Genomic DNA, 19,600 nt, shown 5'->3' on the forward strand with positions numbered 1-19,600 from the left:
CTTGGTTTTGGATTTCAGGTGAGCTTTAAGGAGACAAGGCAGACGGTCTCTAGGCCCTGCAGAATGAGAGGATACCTGAAAAAGACCTGCCATAGCTCCTGGTACCCTGTCCTTGTCTAATTGGAGTTTGTTCATTCATGTCTGCTAGGATACTAAAAAGACCTCAGCGGTGTGGGCAAATATAGTGTGGGACAAGCCTGTTTCTAAGCATGAGCTGGGTTAGGGAGGGTGGGAAGGGCAAGAAAGATAAGAAAATGTGGGTGTGTGTTGTCTCCGTTGTAACCACCACAAGAAGAAAGTTTTCACATGAAATGTGGCTGCCTTGGGAGAGCCTGGAGAGAAGCGTGGACGGCCGGGCGGGCCTGCTGGGTGGAAGGGCCTGACAGTGTCTGAGTCCCTGCAACAAATGGTCGTGGTGGAGGGTGTGCGCGCGCGCGCGCGCGCGCGCACACACACACACACACACACACACACACACCCAGCACCCAGCCTCCTATTTCAGCGCTGGCAGGAGATAACAATTCTCAGCTTGCCTTTCCAGGGTTATTTTTGGCTGGGGCTGTTGCTGGTGGCAAAAGTTTCAGTCCCTCCACCGCCACCCCCACCCCCACCGTCACTCCCCCCCTTGTCCTTGCTCAAAGAGAGGAACTTGTGCGTGCAAACTGCTCCCTCGCAGGGAGACCCCGAGACAGGGCTGCTGGTGAAAGGAGAGAGGGGCTGGGGGTGCAGGAGAGGGTCCCAAGTCCTTCCCCGGGTCTCACCCACCCCCAGGCCGTGTTCCAGCGGGGGTGGGCCGCGGGGACGGTCAGTCGCTGGGCAGGGCTGGGGCTGGGCGCTAGGGGAGGAGCCGCCAGGGGTCGGAGCTGCTGGCGCCGCCAACGGGTTTGGGGGACGACACCTCGAAAGTGAGCCCGGCTGGGAGACCCAGCTGGAGAGGAAGGTGGGCGGGAGTGAACTTTGTTGGAAGGCAGAGCGCGAACTTTGCCGGGGCAGCGCCGGGCCGCGCGCCGAGGACCCGCGGGGGGCGCGCAGGCCGCCGGCCGGCTCGGGAGGGGTCCGGGGCGCGAGGCGGAGTTCGGGCGCGCGGCCAGGCCGGGGGGGGGGGGGGGGGGCCCGACGGGCTGCAGATTCCCTCCGGCCGGGGAGCCGCGGCAGGACCGGCCCGGAGGCGCCATGGAGGGAAGCCCCATCCCGGTGCTGACCGTGCCGACCGCGCCCTACGAGGACCAGCGGCCGGCCGGGGGCGGGGGGCTGCGGCGGCCCACGGGCCTCTTCGAGGGGCAGCGCAACTACCTGCCCAACTTCATCCAGAGCGTGCTGTCGTCCATCGACCTGCGCGACCGCCAGGGCTGCACCATGGTGGTGGGCAGCGACGGCCGGTACTTCAGCAGGACGGCCACGGAGATCGTGGTGCAGATGGCCGCGGCCAACGGGGTGAGTTACCGGGGCCCTCGCCGCCCCGGCCGCCCACCCGCCCGCCCGCCCCCCGCTCCTGCCGCGGCCCCGGCGGGCTCGGCCCGCACCCCGCTCGGCCCGCACCCCGGCCGCCGGGCTCCCTGCGCATTTTCTCATTCGCCTCCCTGCACCCTAAAGGCTCGGGTCTGCCACGGGTCACGGTAGCGACACGCCAGGTGCTGACCCCTGGCTTATTTGGCGAGTGCAGGCGGTGAGGGTTTCCCTATCGCTGGTCCTTAAGCCCAGCGGAATTATTTTACGATGCATTTGATCGGGTGGGAACGAGGTGGGGACCAGCTGGAGGCTGAGCAGCCGTCGGGCGCGCGCTCCCTGCCGGCGCCTCTTTCCAGGGTCGGAAAGGAGGCGCGCAGGGCCCCCCCAAAGCAGCTCCCAGCTGCTCTCCAAGATGCCCTTGGGCACCTGACAGCGTTTCCTGCCTCCCCTCCCTGTGCATTTCATCCGCGTTTCCTCTCCAGACCTTGGTGGTTCCGTTTTGGTTTTCCCTGCCCCCTCCTTCCTCGATGTCCTACAAGTAGAAGCACCTTTGGGCGTAGCTTCATTTACCCCTCCCCCCTTTCCTCCGTCCCAACCCAGCGGCCTCTCCAGGACTCTGGCCAGAGGGACGCCTAATTTCAGAGATCTCTGAATTCTACGTGGAAAACATTGTCTGAAAGAGTAATTTCAACCTTGTTAGTGCAGTCGGGCCCATGCACACACAACTGTTCTGTGTGAAACCTCTGCAGATCTAGAAATGAGTGTGAACATTACAAAAAGTGAAGCTCAATTATCCGGCATTTGGATTCCCTCCTTCCTCTCTCCCCAACAGCTTCCTCCACCCCCCCATTTCGTGTGTGTATGTGTGTGTATGTGTGTGTATGTGTGCATGTGTGTGCATGTGTGTGCATGTGTGTATGTGTGTGTATGTGTGTATGTGTGTGTATGTGTGTGTATGTGTGTGTATGTGTGTGTATGTGTGTATGTGTGTGTATGTGTGTGTATGTGTGTGTATGTGTGCATGTGTGTGCATGTGTGTGCATGTGTGTATGTGTGTGTATGTGTGTATGTGTGTGTGTATGTGTGTGTATGTGTGTGTATGTGTGTGTATGTGTGTATGTGTGTGTGTGTATGTGTATGTGTGTGTGTGTATGTGTGTGTATGTGTATGTGTGTGTATGTGTGTGTATGTGTGTGTGTATGTGTGTGTATGTGTGTGTGTATGTGTATGTGTGTGTGTATGTGTGTGTGTATGTGTGTGTGTATGTGTGTGTGTATGTGTGTATGTGTGTGTGTATGCGTGTGAAAGAGCAAGAGCAAGAGAGCGAGAGCTAGAGAGAGAGTGTGTGTGTGTGTTAAAGCTTTGGGCTTGTCCATGCTTCATGTTCGTCTATTATAATCCTCCCTTCTCAATGTTTCAGGGATGGGGAAAGATTTTTATTTTATTTTAAATAACCAAAACCAATTGGGAAAAACAGGGCCAAGGGGCGAGCTGGGTTGTGGGATTGTGGTTTCTAACCCCAGCAGATGCTGCCGCTGGAGATAAAAGTCTTGTGTTTCTCTCGGGCTCTCACTTGGGATTGGTGAAAATTGGCTCGAATCAGGGCTTTGGAGAGAGGTTGACAAATGGCCTTTTACTCTTGTCTGACAAAGCTGTTCCCCGTGGAATGATGGAGACTAATGAGCCCGGGGAGAGCTATGGCAGCTTTCATACTCCTTCCTGGGCCAATTTTCCCGGGGAGTGAGGGAAACATAGCCTGTCCAATATTTATGGTGGGTCAGGATATTTTGAAGCTACAGTTGTTGATTTGCATGGGCAAATTGTTACTCTGCCTTATTAGTTCTTGTCATGCTTTACCATATGGACTCTTCAACCTCTTACTTCAGTGGGTTTTCTCTGATAAACATTTTATTAACTTTAAGTGAAGTTTACTTTAGGAGCTAGTTAGCATATGTTACTATATGCTTAAAATAGAGCTTTGGCCTTTTTTGATTTCTTATTAAGTACTTAATACACAGGCTAGAAAATAGTACAAAAATAGAGTTTCTTCTTTTGACCTGACTTGGAATCCGATTGGGTGGGCTGCATTCTCTCTATCTCTGAAAAATCTTGGTTTTGATTTAAAAAGTTAATTTTACAAAACAATTTTCTATAAAAACATTATAGCTGTCTTTGATTATGTAATTGCTGGAGGAGAACAGAAGTTTGGAATTTATAAAATGGTAAACTACATTACCAATGTTTTAATATCTCATAAACTTTGAAAGAGAATCTCAGACATATACCTGTACAATCTGGGATTTAAAAAATTTTATTATAAAATTATGGAAATTTTAAACTTTCAGAAAAGTGGAGAGAATAAATTAATGACATTCATATGCCCATACCTTAAATTGTTAACATTTTTCTATACTTATTTCATCTCTTCTGAGGGCTAAAGTATTTTAAAGTGTATTAAAGAAAATGTTATTTTACCTTTTAATTCTTTAAAATGGATCTCTAAAAAATAAAAAATTTTTCTTTGACAGTTACACTATCATTATGATCCCAAACAAAATAAAAAGTGATTTCTTTGTATCATATATTATCCAGCTCACATTCAGATTTCCTCGATTATTTTGAAATGTTTTTATAGATGGTTTGTTCAAACTGGTTTATTCTAATCAGGTAACACACATTGTATTTGGTTATTTGTCTTAAGTCTCTCTTAACCTAAAAAGTACCTCGCCCTTCCTTTTTATTTTGTTAATGAAATTTACTTGTTGGAGAGACTAGGCCAGTCAATTGTCCTATAGAATGTCCCCTACCAGCCCATTCTTCCTTTTCTGGAATTTTCTGATTATTTCTTGATTGTGTCATTTAACTTTTCACTATATATTCATGTTTTGTTTGTTTGCTTGTTTATTTTTGATGAACTAAAAATTAGTTGTAAAGGATTAATTAGATTCAGGGTGAACATTTTTTCTTTTTTATAAGAATATTTTATAAGTGATGGTATATGTTTCATGTTGTATCATGTTAGGAAACATAATCTCTGGTGGTTCTTTCATTCGTGATGCTAAGATGACTGCAGGGTTACGGTGGCAATTGCCTGTCACTTCCATTATTTTCCCCCTTGGGACTAGCAAGTAGCCTGTGAGGTAAACTGTGTACCATGTGAGTATTTGTTTATTAACCTTTACCCATTTGTTTTAGTGTCTTTTAATGATCCTAGCTTGAGTAAATTGTTTCATTAGGGGCTTCAAAATGATGATTTGTTAATTCTCTAATTCCTTCTGCATGTTTTAGCTGGCATTTTTCTATAATTGGGCAGTTTCCTCACAACTGGGCTATTTGGTTATCCTGTAATAGAGTTCCCTCTGGAAAGCAGATATATTTTTATTTACCAATTTTCATAGTAAGGATTTGGTGAAACAGCCACTTGCATTAGTGACATATGAATTTTGTTTTGTCTTGCTTTCGCTTTTTTGAATATTGCTTGTTTGAATATTGCTATGGACACCTGGATTTTTATAGAATCAATCTGAATAGATTCATGAATAATGAAAATATACTTTTTACCTGTTTTTGTAGTTTTTATGTGGTTATGTGAATTTACCTAAAAAAATCCCCAGAAGTATTTTAATTCACCTTTAAAAATACAAACAACATGCCTGGCCGGGCGTGGCTCAGCAGTTGAGTGTTGACCAGGGATCCAGGCTATCGGGGTTCGATTCCCGGTCAGGGCACATGCCCGGGTTGCGGGCTCGATCAATGACTCTCTCATCATTGATGTTTCTATCTTTCTCTCTCCCTCTCCTTTCCTCTCTCTGAAATCAATAAAGATGTATTTTAAAAAAATTAAAAATAAAAATACAAACAACACCATACTAAAAAAGAAAAATAATTACTAAGTACAAAGAGTAAATTGTATCATTTAAATGAATTGTGATTAAACTTAGTTTGTAACTAAATTGATTTTTTATTCTATTTCTCTTTCCATCTGCTTCAGATCCTCATCAGGGGTTTAGATCCTTTATATGTCAACTTATGCTAATCTCTTATAGAGTTCAAGAGCGAAATATAACCTAATGGCTACAAGAATGACTTTGCCTTTCTCTGTGTAGATCCATCTGGTTAAGAGCATTCTCTCTCTTTCTCCTCTTTGTTATAATCTTTTTTCTTTTAGTCCTCAAATACCTTTATTATTGGACAATGGCAGCACTGTGTCTGCCTCAAGATCCTTCTGACTTTTTCTAAAGGCTTCTCTCTCCGGAGATGACATTGTGTATCAGCACTGTCCAGCAAACTTTCTGTGATGATGGAAGTCTTCTGTAATCTGCACTGTCCTGGCCACTAGCCACATGTGACTACCGAACACTGGAAATGCAGCTAATGCTACCCACTGAAGAACTGAATTTTACATTTAATTTAATTAATTAAAATTTAACTTTAAATAGCCATAAGTGGTTAGTGGCTACTATATTGGACAGTACAGCTCTATAACTTAGCATTTAAAATGCATGTGTGTGCGTGTTTGTTTAATGGAGCCAAACTGTTACTGTCAAAGCAACTATAGATTAAATAAAGGCAAGTCACCAAATACTACAATTACATATTTGGCAAACCTCAACCAGACTATAGCCTAGGAGACAGTGAGGTCTGGTAGAAAAAGCACTGCATCAGCTCTGCAAGTCTCCCCTTCTTTTCCTGGCTCTGCCTTACAAGTTGCAGGGCCAATGCTTTAACCTCTTGAAATACCTAGAAACCACGTTTCCTCTTCTGTGAATTGAGTAGGACAGCATCGCTCAATTGTCCTGGGAATCAGATGAAGCACCACATAGGAAAGCATGTTGAAACATCCATAGCAGTAAGAAATAGACTGTTATAAGGTCAATTGAATGCGTCTCCGATAATGATAATGTGAATGCATGCATTGAATAAACCATGCGGTGGGCCCCTTTGCAAACAGCTAAGATCTCTGTTGCACATGTTCGTCAAGAGAAAATCCATTTGCTGACTAGCCATGTACAGTACTGGGCTATGATGATCAGCAGCAACAACAACATTGTTATCGAATCACAGACTTCAAGGGCTTCCGAGTGCCTTGCGAAACATGTCTGAGGCAGAAGCTCAAGTGCAGTGGCTTGAGGAAGGCGGGTCACGAGGGACCTGGGTGTGCCGTCCGGTTAGGATGCTGGCACAGGTTGTATTTGATTCTAACGGGCCACGAAAAGGCGGTTGTTCCAAAGAATGAGAGTACACTTGCCTGGGCATTTATTAGACGATCCGGGGGCAGATTTTGGTGTATGCCCAAAGACAAGGAGCGTAGATGTGGAAGGGGAGCAGAGTGGATGTGGTGTCGGGTGGGAAGGAGGGAGGGAAGAAAGAGGAAGCCAGAGAGGGGAACCTGCGCTTTGATACTGAGGCTTCGTTCCGGGAATGGAGGTGGAAATGCGGGGTCGGGTGGCTCCTGGGCTTAACTCTTGAAGGGAAAAAGAACTGGGTGGTGATTGCTCCATATTTTCTACCGGTCTTCACTACAGAATAGGTGGCTGGAGTGAGCTACTGTGGCCCGGACATTAGGAAGGTTTGCAGTACATTAGAAACCCCTAAAGAGCCTTCCATCACTCTATCCTGCTTCCCTTCCCAACCCCCCATCCCGGATTTGTGAAATTGGGGAATCTATTGCGTGAGGAGCAGCAAGTTTTAGGGAGCTGGTGATTCCATCTGTCTATCTGTTTGGGCCAATTCATTCTTGAATATTTTAGCCTCAAGTCTTCATTCACTTTTTTTTTTGTGGGGAAGTAAAGGGAGCAGGAGAGGTTTTGAGAACAGCTGGGCTCTCCCAGTTGCTGGGGTGGGTTATTTTAAGCTTTGTTTAATGTGTCCAGAAACCCAGATGGCATTTTTTAACTAAGCTGCTTTATTAAATCTTCTAATAAAGCATAATGATGTTTATTGAAAAGACAGACACACATCAGCAACATTATGTGTGAAACTTGCCCTAAGAATTTTCTATGAAACATCTGTTCTCATTGAGCTCTTTGTGAACTCTGAAGTTTGCTAGTTTCTGTACAGATTTGAGGAATAGAAGTTGGAACTGATTTTTGAGGAATCTCAGCCTAGGTATTGGCTTCACTAACCTTAACTCTCATTTTTTGGTCCTTGACAACTCTTAGACAACAGTAACATGAACAAATACTGCAGTAGAATTTGGACAGGATTATTGGGGAAAGACAAGCAGGGGAAAAAGGTCTAAATTTCCCAGGAATCTGTATATAGAAGGTAGAAAACTGGAGCTACAATGCTCTTCGTTAGCCTACAGCCTTGACAGTTAATTGCAAACACTCAAGATTTGGCCAATATGCCTTAACTGTTTATACTTGCATAGCCAAAGGGAAAGTTTTAGGTTCTTTCATCTGACTTGGCGCTCATTAGTTATGAATAAAAGGATATTTAGAATATACACAAGACTTGTTAAAATCCACATTTTCTGAGTTCTGAAGTATCTTTCATCTCTTACATTTTTAGTGACATCAGATTTTGGACTACAGTCTGTATTTGTATGAGGAGAAAAGTTTCTCAGGAACATTCAAACCGCAAAGAAATTCTTTTTCTTGGCATAAAGTCACATAAGTTTTTCTTTCCTTTCCAAGTCTCTACTAATAGGTGCTTTGTACAAATATAATATTAAATTATTGCCAATATATTGTTTTCCTTTAATAAGAGTCCTGTTTTGTAGCTGGGGGGTATCTAGTTTTGCATTTAGGAATTTCTAATGGGAAGAGAAAATAATTTGAAATCATAATGACCAACGTTTATCCCATTTGACAAAAGACACCACAAAATACCAGAAGGAGAATTTTACTACAAAGTGTTAATATCTACAATATATGAAAAGCTTTTCCAATAAGAAAATTCAGACAATTCCAAAGAAATATTGTCAACAACAACAAACACATGAAAAGGGGATCAACCTCATCAATAACCAAAGAAATATAACTAAATGCAACCCATCAATTTGAAGAAGAAGAAGAAAAAAAGAGTAAATACTCAGAGTTAATGTGGGTGTGGGAAATTGTCCTGTTTGTATACTGTTGATGGAACTGATACAACTTTTTGCTTAGGCAGTTAGGCAGTACATATCCAAATTAATAGAGTTCTTGTTCAATAATCCAGGAATCCCATAATCTATGACACTATCCTGTAGATTTTTCTAGAACAAATGTGCAAATATATCTGTGTACAAGAACACTCACTGCAGCATTTTGCTAAAGAAAACTTGGAAGCAACCTATATGTTTAGCAGTAGAGAACAGGTACATAATTTATGACAACCTGACCATAGATGCATTAAAATTCATAAACATAGGAGGCAGATCTATATGTGACATAAGAAAGATGTGAATGGTAGTTTGTTAGGTGAGTCAATATGATTAGTAGAGTATCGTGTGTAGCATGATCCCACTTTTGTGTAGATAGTTTAGGCATAGAAAATAGGTTTGGAAGAACACACTCCAAACAGTTAACAGTGAATATATCTCGAGTCCGTGGGTGTGGATGGTGGGGGAAGGATAACCCTTTTCCTTTCTACTTTACATACTTCTCTTTATTAACTAATCATATATGTATGTGAATTGCTTTCATAATTAAACACATCAATAAAGAATAATGAAGAAAACCGAAGCAGCTCTGGATTTGAATAGTGGCACTGCCATTTGCAGCTTGCATGGCAGCCACCTAGCCTCCTTGGGTTTGCTTCCTCATGTACAAAAATAGGGAAAGTGATAATATGCGTCCCCCATATCTTTCAGGGCTGTTGAGAGGTTTGAATGTGGTAATGAATTATTATCAATTATTTTATTTAGTCATAACAATGATTACCGAACTATTTTTCCCCGATTAAAATAAAAAGGTGTGCACATATGGGCTTTTTAGTCTCAGGAGCTTTACTGACCAGAAGGTGCTTGCTGACATCGTGAACCCCGCCCCCTCCCTCTCCCAGTGCGGTTGTGCGTGTGCGCTTGCACACACACTCACTCCTGCACACACAAACACTCGTGCACCCACTTGCTGCCATGGTGCTTGAGGGGGCACAGCTGCTCTGGCATAGACTTTTAACTCAACAATAAGGGACTTTAAAAAAAAAAATTTATTTTAATTTTTTTTAGCATCGTCTGTGCATTATTTCCTGTTATAAATTAGCTGTGTCGGTGCCGTACTTTTCCACCTTAAATCTTTCTGAGGCTCAGGCTATGTTAAGAACAGCCCTTCACCCCACCCCAGCTGCCCCACTGTCCCCTCCTGAGGCCAGATATTAATCTGCTCGTTTCTGGAGGATTTTCAAGTCTAATGGACTAGGCCATGTGAGAGATTACTGAGAGGAGCAGACCAAGCAGAGGCTAGGAGACTCCAGGCTAATCTGCTGAGTAGTCTGGAAATGCACAGCTGCAGGAGCTGGTGATGCTTTAAAATACTTTGTCAGGCTCTTTGTCAGGGCGCCTGTTTCTGCTGCTCTGCCGAATGTTTGCTTATGAGGCATAATCTTTTTTGGACAGGAGCTCTCAAATGTAAAGTGACAGATGCTAATGTGGAATATAATACAGAAGATCCAGCTTTGCTGTAATAAATAACAGTAAATTGTTTAATCTTGCTGAGTTGTAAATCTATGATAGTCTGAGGTCTTTAGTTCACTGGAACATACTATAAGGGGGTGGAGGCACTTAGCAGATGGGCGGTAAGTATTTCCCAGTCAGACAGAAAATGGTCTGCTGGAATTTATTTAAAGATCCATATAAATGTATTTTAATTGATGTGACAGCTACTCATGGAAAAACACATAGCTATAAAGAGAGACTGATTTTTTTTGTCTTGGAATATATATATATATTTTCTATCTACAGAGATTCCATAGATACTGAGTTTTTGTTTTGGGAATATATACGTATATATAATATAATCATTATACAGTAAGTCCTAGTTTAACATCATCAGTAGGTTCTGTGACTTTAAGTGAAATGACATATAATGAAACCAATTTACCATAGGCTAATTGATGTAGTAAGAGTTAAGTTCCTATGGTGTCTCATCAATGTTATAATGAAATGATGTTGAACAAAATGATGTTATTCCAGGACCTGCTATATTATAAAATTTCTGTCTACCTATAAAGGTGTAAGATGTAAAATATTCTTAAGAATTTAGGTAGTTTGTCAAGTAGCATATTTGTATGCACATGTGCCTAGGACACCCCCCACCCCCACCCCCGCAAAGAGATATATCTTCTTCTCTGGATATATTCAAGAGGAAGATAGAATAGAGTCCCAGATATCAGAAGTGTTTGAAGACTGCACAGAATTGAAGGAGGTTACTAAATGTTCCCAAATGATCTATGTTTCTATGATAATAAATAGAACTGGTGCTGGAGTTGGATGGATCAATACTAAGAAATAAGCAGTATCAGTCCTACTATTCCTGGCAGGTATCTGTTGCAAGGAGCTTTCTGCAGTGAGTTCAACAACATGGGTAAGTTAGCAGGCCAGCATCGCACATATCAGTGGGCAGTGCAATTCGGAGGCGTAGATGGGGGCAATGTCAGAAGATCCTGGTCAAACAAGGACATAGACATAGTCCTGTCACTCCTTACCATGGACTTCAGTAGTTTCTTAGTGATCAGTTTTGGTGGTGAAAGAAGAAAGAAGACATTACAGCCATGCAGGCATATTACAACTAGTTTTTCTTTTTTTAATTTAATTGTTGGCACACTATATTCAGTTTAATTTATTCCACAGTATGAGTTTAGTTCTCAAACATTCTTTTAGTTTCACATATAAAAACTTTAAGTGAGAGAACACTTTTTTATTGGTCAATAAATGATAGTACATTTAAATAATGGAAGACCATATAGCTACTAAAATCTTGTTGTGGAAGAATATTCAGTGACAGACAGACTTTAAGGAAGGGCTAGTTACATTAAATAAAAGATGTAGGTCACACAATTTTTTTGGTAAAAACAAATATGTAAATGAAAGGGAAAGAGGGAGGAAGGAAGGGAGGGGGAGAGAGAGGGAGAGAGAGAGAGAGAGAGACCAAAACAGACAAAAGACAAAGGATGCACACAGAAATGTTAACAGTGGTCATTTTTAGGTTTACAGATGATTTTCATTTTCCTCTTATTTATGTGTATTTCCTAAATGTTCAAAAAAGGAACATACAAATATATATTCTTGTAATTAGAAAACCATTACAGGTTAGTAAAACAAATTCATTCAATTACTATGAATTAAGAAATTTATAATTAAGAATTAAGAAATGACGCCAACAAGGAATGCAAGTGAAATGTATTGAGAATTTATTGGGTGCAAACACTGAACTGGAGCTTGGTTATATTGGCTCTCACCTTCCACCATGTGATCATTCAGATCTTTTAGATAACGAAACTGAGATACCGAGGGTTTATCCGAAGCCACACAGCTAGTAGGTGGCAAAGTCAGTTTTGACACCCTTTCGCACTGGATACCAAAATCTAGCTTATCTCAGGGCGCTCAGCTCTGCCTCCTTGACCCAGGTAGATCCAATGGTTCTCATCCTGGTACCCAGTTGGGTTGGTCACATCATGCGATGGCAGAAACAGGGCTCTTGTCTTAGTGAGCCAAGCCCTGTACCTTAAGGTAAAGATTTCAGCATTTTTCAAGGACTGAGTTATGTTATCACCAGGAAGAACCTAAGTTCCAAATCCACCGCCCTCATTTGGCACCCGAGGAAGGCCACATTGCCTGGTCCTTTCAATGAGGCCTTGAGAATTGGTGGACTGATTGAGGAACAGAACTTTGGCCCAGCTTCTAGACGCCTGTGAATTTTCTGAACTTGTTCAGATGTTAAGAATCGAGTGTGAAATCCACCTTGGTTTGGTTCTAATGGACTCTCCTCTCTTGCTTCCAGCCCCTGAGTGTGTGCGTAAAGACTTCAAGGGGGACAGAAAGCTGAGGACGAGCTCGGTTGCTCCCATCTGGTCCCCATGTAACAAAGAAAGCATGTAACTGCACAATTATCCACGAGCAACTGGAGAAGTCCCCTGGTGTTTGGATAACCACATCCACGTCTTGAGTTTGTTATTTCTCAAAATTCCACTTAGCCATCACCTGCTTACTCATGTGCAGCACTGCTTACGGGCTGGCCCTCCTCTCTGACAGCTGGGGCTGAAAGGCTGAAGCCCTGCCATCCATGGCAGCTTGGCTTTGGACTGCCTTTGTGGGGTTTTTTGTTGTGTTTTTTTTTTTAACGGAGAAGACAGGAAACAGACATCATTGTGTGTGTGGCTTTCCATGCACTCTGTGGATGGACGTGGCAGTGGCTGTGTGGTCCTGTACAACATGCTCTCTGTGTATCATCAAGGAAGTTTCTGTTTATTGCTCTCTTCACTCTCTCTGATTCACTTTGGGAATTATGGGGACATGAAACAGCGAGTGGAAGACACTGAGGAATGTCATGCTTTTTCTTTTCTCTCTTCGGGACTCTTTTTAAAAATGACTTATTTAAAGTGAGAAGGAAATCATCAAGGGGAAGTCTTATTTAAGGGAGTTCACACATGAAAACAATTCTGTTTTCATTAGTGTTACGTTACTGGGGAAAACTCATTTGGAGCTGGAATTCTGCATCTACTCTGAGATTCTAACCTGTGGGTTTAAATTGTACATTGCTGTTCCCTAGGATTTTAATTTGAGCTAATTAAAACTGACCTGATACTAAATCTAATTTAGAAGAGTAGTTGGTAGCATTCTGAAAAGAAGGAGCCATCAGAAATAAAATCATTAACGAAATTAGTTGTATATGCACCTGGTATAAAGAAATGGAAGTGCTGGGAGAAAGCTTTATTTAATAAAATTTTCTTTCTCAGGACACTGGTCTGTGGCACGTAGAGAGCATATTGATTCTCTCGGCACCTGCTATGCCCACTCATGGGTGAAACAAATAATGGTACAATCTAGGTGAGTCTTGAGGGTTGACAAAAGTCACTGGCATCAGGGTAGAAGGATAGATCCAGAGAAGCATAAATAACTGCACCATAGGAACGATGGTGATGGCACACTGTTCCCCGCTCTCTCCTCCCTTCCCCAAGCATTTAGAAGTCATGGCTGGGTAGGAACAAGTTCATGCTGTGTCTCTAGCTGTGTGTCTGGGAAAGTGTCTGCAGGCACCTGCGTGACAGTGTTCACATGGCTACCTGTGGGTCCTGGGATCTGTATCTCTGTGCCTTCCACGTGTATGCGTGACAGTGGCCCCCCTCTTCCTAGTGGGAGCTGAAGGACATGTTCCCCAGTGGCACTAAAGCCCACCCACATGGCTTTAGTGCACCTTTTGCAGGGCTGGGTTGGGTTCCCCTTCCTCCAGCCAAAGACAGACCTTGTGGTGTGGGAGCGTTGATTCCTCCAGTGCCCCCCTTGGGAGGTCAGTGAGGCTGCAGCAGAATGTCGTGGGTTGGACATCCCCAGGCTCTGGTCTGGGTTTCACTCAGGAATAAAGTCAGATATTGCCTTTTATATATGTAAGTAGACAAAACCAAAGCCAATTATATATGTAAGTAGATCATCTTTTCCAGCCTGCTACATTGGTGGAAGGTAGTATTGCTAGGACTTTTTCAGAAAGTGATGTGTCAGTTTAAGAGATAATCTGCTGTCTAAAAGTGAATTTTTAAATGTTGGGGGAGGGAGGATTTGGGGAAGGCAATGGCATAATTTGTGTCATGTTTAATTTCACAAAGAGTTTCCCTTTATATAATCTCATCGTAATTGAATTTTCATGACCCTATGTCCTCTTGACTTTGGAGATGAAGATAGCAAGCTTCAGAGCAGTGAGGTGATCTGCCTTAGGTCAGGGGGGGCAGGGAGCCAACGTTCCTATCTAGCGTTGGCTAGAGTTGAGTACTTTTTCTTTATACAACAGGGTTTCTAAAGAGTCTATTTCTTTGATCAATTATTAGATTTCAAAAGCCATACCTTTTCTCTTGACATTTGTCTTGGGCTAATTGAGAGAGCGAGAGTTCACAGAAGAGGAGAAAAAAGACACGCAGAGAAGGTGATGTGAAGATAGGCAGGGACTGAAGTGATGTGGCCACAAGCCCAGGAACACTGGGTAGCAACCAGAGACTAACAGAAGCCTGTTGTGATTAACAGGGGCGCGCTGCTCCAGGTTGGAGGCAGATGTTGTGAGCTCCCCATGGGGCATGGGCAGCTTCGGGGGAGGGGTCCATCTCCAGCCTTCCACAGGCCCTGGTTCCAGAGACCCCCAGGTGGCCATATTCACTTTGGGCCTGCTCTGGCCCTCAGTAGGACGGTGCAGCTGCCCCTCACTGGTAGAGATGGGGCTGGGGTCTTCATCGACTAGCTGCTGCTCCTTCATGACCTGGGTTGAGCTCTGCAATGACAGTGACCTGCAGCAGGTCCAGAGACTTCAAGCCCTGCTTGGCCCTAGTCACTGCTGCTTCTGCCCGTTGGAACTTCTGCTCCTGGATCAGGCCCAGCCCTTTGTCTGCACAGACCTCCACCCAGGGAAATGAGATTCACCTCCAGGGCTCTGGAATAACCTCAGACAGAGGGTGCTGCCCACACTCCATGGCCACCCGGCCAGCCTTGCTCTGGGGAGTGAACATAACAGGCCCATCAGGCTTCTGATCCCTCCTCAGCCTGTTTCTGCTCAGGGCAGGCCCTCCCCACGTGAACCCCCCTCTCCACACACACACACACACACACACACACACACACACACAGGGAGGGGACATGGGGCTGCTCAGGTGGGGTCAGAGTGGTGGTGTGGCCTCAGCAAACCTGTTCTGAGCCTCTCTGTGTTACCTCTGGGTCCAACCGTGAAAAGGGCCACAGAGGTCTGCGCTGAGTCCGGAACCAACGGCGGCTGCTTCGGAACATGCTCTCCCTGCAAAAACATGGTGCCCTCTCCCATGTCTGCATCAAAACGAAGTGGGAAGGGTCTGTTGTAGAATGTGGCTGCCTGCTTACCAGGGCTCCAAGTTCTGTTGGGCTCCATCACCAGGAAGTGAGGTCACTTCTGGGTCCCCTACCCGGAGCATCTCCTCAGACAAGAGCCGTGACTTCATTTCCTGACAAGAGCACTGACCTCACTACACCAAGCAGTACCATTCCCTCTGGAGTCCTTGGGGGTTGTTTGTGGGAGAAAGCCAGACTCCCAGCCCCATGTTGGGCTGAAATAAATTGAAATACATAGTGCACACACTTAGCCACCAAAGCTAATTTTTTAATTGAATTTATTGGGGCGACATTGGTTAATAAGATTATGTAGGTTTCAGGTGTACAATTCTATAATACATCATCTGTATATTGTATGTTCACCACCCCAAGTCTGCCCCCCTTTAACCTTTTCTACCTCCCCCCACACTCCTTTCTGTCTGATAATCACCATAATGGAATACTACTTGGCTGTGAAAAAGGAAATCTTACCTTTTGCAACAGCATAGATGGACCTGGAGAGTATTATACTAAGTGAAATAAGATAGTCAAAGAAAGACAAGTACCATATGATCTCACTTATATGTGGAATCTAATGACAAAATAAACTAACAAACAAATAGAAACAGACTCATAGATACAGAGAACAGACTGACAGCTGTCAGAGGGGAAGAGGTTTGGGGGCTGGGTGAAAAAGGTGAAGGGATTAAGCAAAGAAAAATAAAACCCATAGACACAGACAGCAGTAGGGTGATTACAAGAGAAAAAGAGGGGTGAGGGGAGTTAGAAGAGGGTGAGGGGTGAATAATGGTGATGAAAAGAGACTTGGCGTGGGGTGGTGAACACACAATATAATATACAGATGATGTATTATAGAATTAAAAAAAATAATTCTTAAAAATGGTATAGATAGAAAACTATGAACACAAGTTACAATAACTTTTCAGATTCTTGAATCTATAAACTTATTCGTTGAGGGAAGTGCTTAAATTGTATTCATTACCCGCAAGGTCTTCTACATTGCGTGCAGTACTCAATAAAATGAGTTCAGTGACCAAATAAATTTTAACAAGAGCATGTAGAACATAATTTATCACGGCTCTGGATAATAATATGAGTGTAATTATTGCCCTATGTCTTTCCTGTCTTGATAAATGGCACCACCATTCATCAAGTTTTAAAGGTAGAAAGCTGTGCAAAAAATTACCATAAAATTTAGTGGCTTAAAACAACAAATATTTATTATTTTTTACAGTTTCTGAGGGACAGAATGTGGGTTCTGGCTTGGGAACTCTAATGAGGTCACAGTCGTATCTTGGTGGGGGTTTTGTCATATGAAGGCTTGACTGGGGCTGGAACATACACTGCAAGATGGCTCACCTTTCTGGCTGGCAAGTTGGCACCAGCTGTTGGTGGGAGGTCTCAGTTCCCCTCCATACAGGTGCCGACACAGAACTCTTTGAGTGGTGTCTTCATGACATGCTGACTGGTATCTTCCAGAGGGCACGCTCCAAGAGAGCAAGGCAGAAGTGGCATTTGTGGCCTCACCTTGGAAGTCACACACTCTCACTCCAATGGTCCAATCACCCAGATCTGCCTCATTCAGTGTGGGAGGGGACTGCCCAGAGGCATGAATGCCAGAAGCAAGGGTCATTTTGAGCCATTTTGGAGGCTGGCTACCATAGTTCCTTTCTTTCATATTTCATTCCACATACATCTTCTGTTCATTCTCCTTCCAAAAATATACCTAAAATAGAATCACTTCTCTTCATTTCCTTTGCCTCTAGCCTAATCCAAGACATTATTCACACTCAGTTCTGCTGCAGCAGCCTTTCATCTGATCTTTCCCCTCTGCTCTTGTCACTCTCTAAGGCATTTTTCACATAGCAACCACTCATTCATCATTCATTCATTTTTTTCAATTCATTCAACATATATTTATCATGTATTTACATGCTAAGTGTGTTTTAGAATCTCAAAATATAGCAGTGAATAAACAAATTTCTTAGAGTTTATATATAATGGGAAAAGAAATAATGTGGTAGTATTTGCAATACAGAAGATTAAAGCAGGGTAGAGGAAACAGAGCACAATAGGGAAATTAAGGACTAATGGGTGCTGTGTTATATAGGACTGTCAGTGGCGCTATGTCTGACTAGTTGACTTTGGAAAAGAAACCCAAAGGACCGGAGAGGCAGCATATGAACACCTGGGTGAGTGCTCTAAGCAGAGGAAAGAGCAAATGGAAAGGCCCTGATCATGCTTGGTGTATTTGAGGAACAGCAAAGCAGCCAGTGCAGCTGAAGCAGAGAGAGGGAGGGAACTGGTAGGCCACGGGGGTCAGATCATGTAGGGCCTTGGAGTTCTGATGAAGACTTTGGCTTTTCTTTGGGTTGCTGGGGGACAAGGAAAGTCATGGGAGTATTCCGCTGACAAGATACAACTTGCTTTTTAACAAGCTCATCTGAATTGTTCAGTGTGTGATCTTTTAAAATGTAAATGATGTCAGATCACTTAATACCCTTTGATGGATTGCTATTGTATTTAGAATAAAATCCAAGCTTCCTTAGCTATTACTATTGTTGTTATTTTTATTATTAAGATTGACATCCATTATTCTCTGTCATAGAATCCTGCTGACTTCCTTCCTACTATGTAGCTACATAGTTTCTGTTGTTATTATTATTACTATTATTATTATTCCTTTTATTTGTTTATAATCTGCCCTATCCACTTGAAAATATACTCAGGGGATGTTGTGGTATGTGGGTCTTTCCATACTAGGTCATCTCAAGAGCTTTGTTTTTGGAGCTCTTGTGTTTGCTCTCTATAGTGTATATTTTTCTGTATCTTCCCTCACTATCATATTTGGTCAATGACCTACCTCTAGTAACGCTACTTTGGTGCCAGGGTAACTGCTGTTGAGCAGGATTCTAGTACATCAATATTTCTCAAACTTTAATGAACAAATGAATTATCTGGAAAGAGGAAAGGGGATCTTGTTAAGATACTGACACTTATTCAGTAGTCTTGGGTGGGCCTTGAAGTTCTGCATTTCTACCAAGCACATAGGTGATACTCATGCTGCTGGTCCTAAGAGTGATGAGGGAGTTTGATCACCGAGCTTGGCTGAGCATTGGAATCACCTGTGGAGCCTTAAAAACTACAAATGCCTCGCCCCCCCAAGATTCTCATATAATTAGCTTGGGATGCAGTCTGAGTATGGTGAATTTTCTAGGCTTCACTGGTTATTCTAATTTGTAGCAACACTTGAGAACTACTGGATTGGATGACACTGGGTCCTATTTTAAAACCAAGCATACCAAGTAATGCTCTGCAAGACTGTATTGTTTCTTTTTTAAAAGTCAGTTTTGTAGCTATGAAAAGAGTATGGCCACACCAATGGATGACTTAAAGACCTCTGACACTTGGGTAGTTTCTCCAGTGTCCCCAGCATATGCTGTCACTTAGTGGCAAGCATAGAATTCCTGCCTTTAGGAGAGTGGTCATTCCAGGTACAATTAAAATATGCCCACTGACAACAAGGTTGTATAAGTCAGGCCCACGCCTGTGTACTGAGGCAGAGGAAGGAGTGAAGCATAGAATTGCTCCATTTCTTTTTTTCTTGTAATTTCTAGCATGTTAATGTGCAGTTTTGGAGCCAGTAACTAAGGCTTTCTTGTGTGATTCGAGCTAACCCTTTGGTCATCAAAAACAGATGTTTCAAACTACTGAAGGTCAACAAGACAGTTCCAGTTTATAGGTTAATAATAGATTGCTAGATGTGGGTGTCCCAAATGGTCTTGGAGACATTGGGCAGAAGAGACAATGCCCAAACTCTGCCCTCTCCCCCTTCTCCCTTCACCCCTGTCCACTCACTTCCTTTTGTCAAGTGATGTACTGTGTGTTAACAAATCCTGGGACACTTTCCTGTTGAAATGCACTCCAATCCCATGTAAAATAATTGATTTTTTTTCCCCTGGCTTGTCTAGATTGGACGACTGATTATTGGACAGAATGGCATCTTGTCGACACCTGCTGTTTCCTGCATTATCAGAAAGATCAAGGCAGCTGGTGGAATCATCCTGACAGCCAGCCACTGCCCTGGAGGACCAGGGGGAGAGTTTGGAGTGAAGTTTAATGTTGCCAATGGAGGTATGTAGTTAAGAATATGCCTTAATCATCATGATT

General features: G+C 43.4%; 1 protein-coding gene across 1 annotated transcript in view; it reads left to right on the forward strand.

The window, feature by feature from the left end:
- The first annotated feature begins 1,173 nt into the window (after positions 1 to 1,173).
- Positions 1,174 to 19,600, forward strand: part of PGM5 (phosphoglucomutase 5) — a 145,427-nt gene continuing 127,000 nt past the window's right edge. Inside the window, exons 1-2 of the mRNA XM_087822693.1 lie at positions 1,174 to 1,434; positions 19,402 to 19,564. Of these exons, the coding sequence (XP_087678819.1) occupies positions 1,174 to 1,434; positions 19,402 to 19,564 (424 nt within the window). The remainder of the gene's footprint in view (positions 1,435 to 19,401; positions 19,565 to 19,600) is intronic.

Source organism: Miniopterus natalensis, chromosome 12 (genome assembly GCF_054644295.1).
Source record: "Miniopterus natalensis isolate mMinNat1 chromosome 12, mMinNat1.hap1, whole genome shotgun sequence".
NCBI lineage: Eukaryota > Metazoa > Chordata > Mammalia > Chiroptera > Miniopteridae > Miniopterus > Miniopterus natalensis.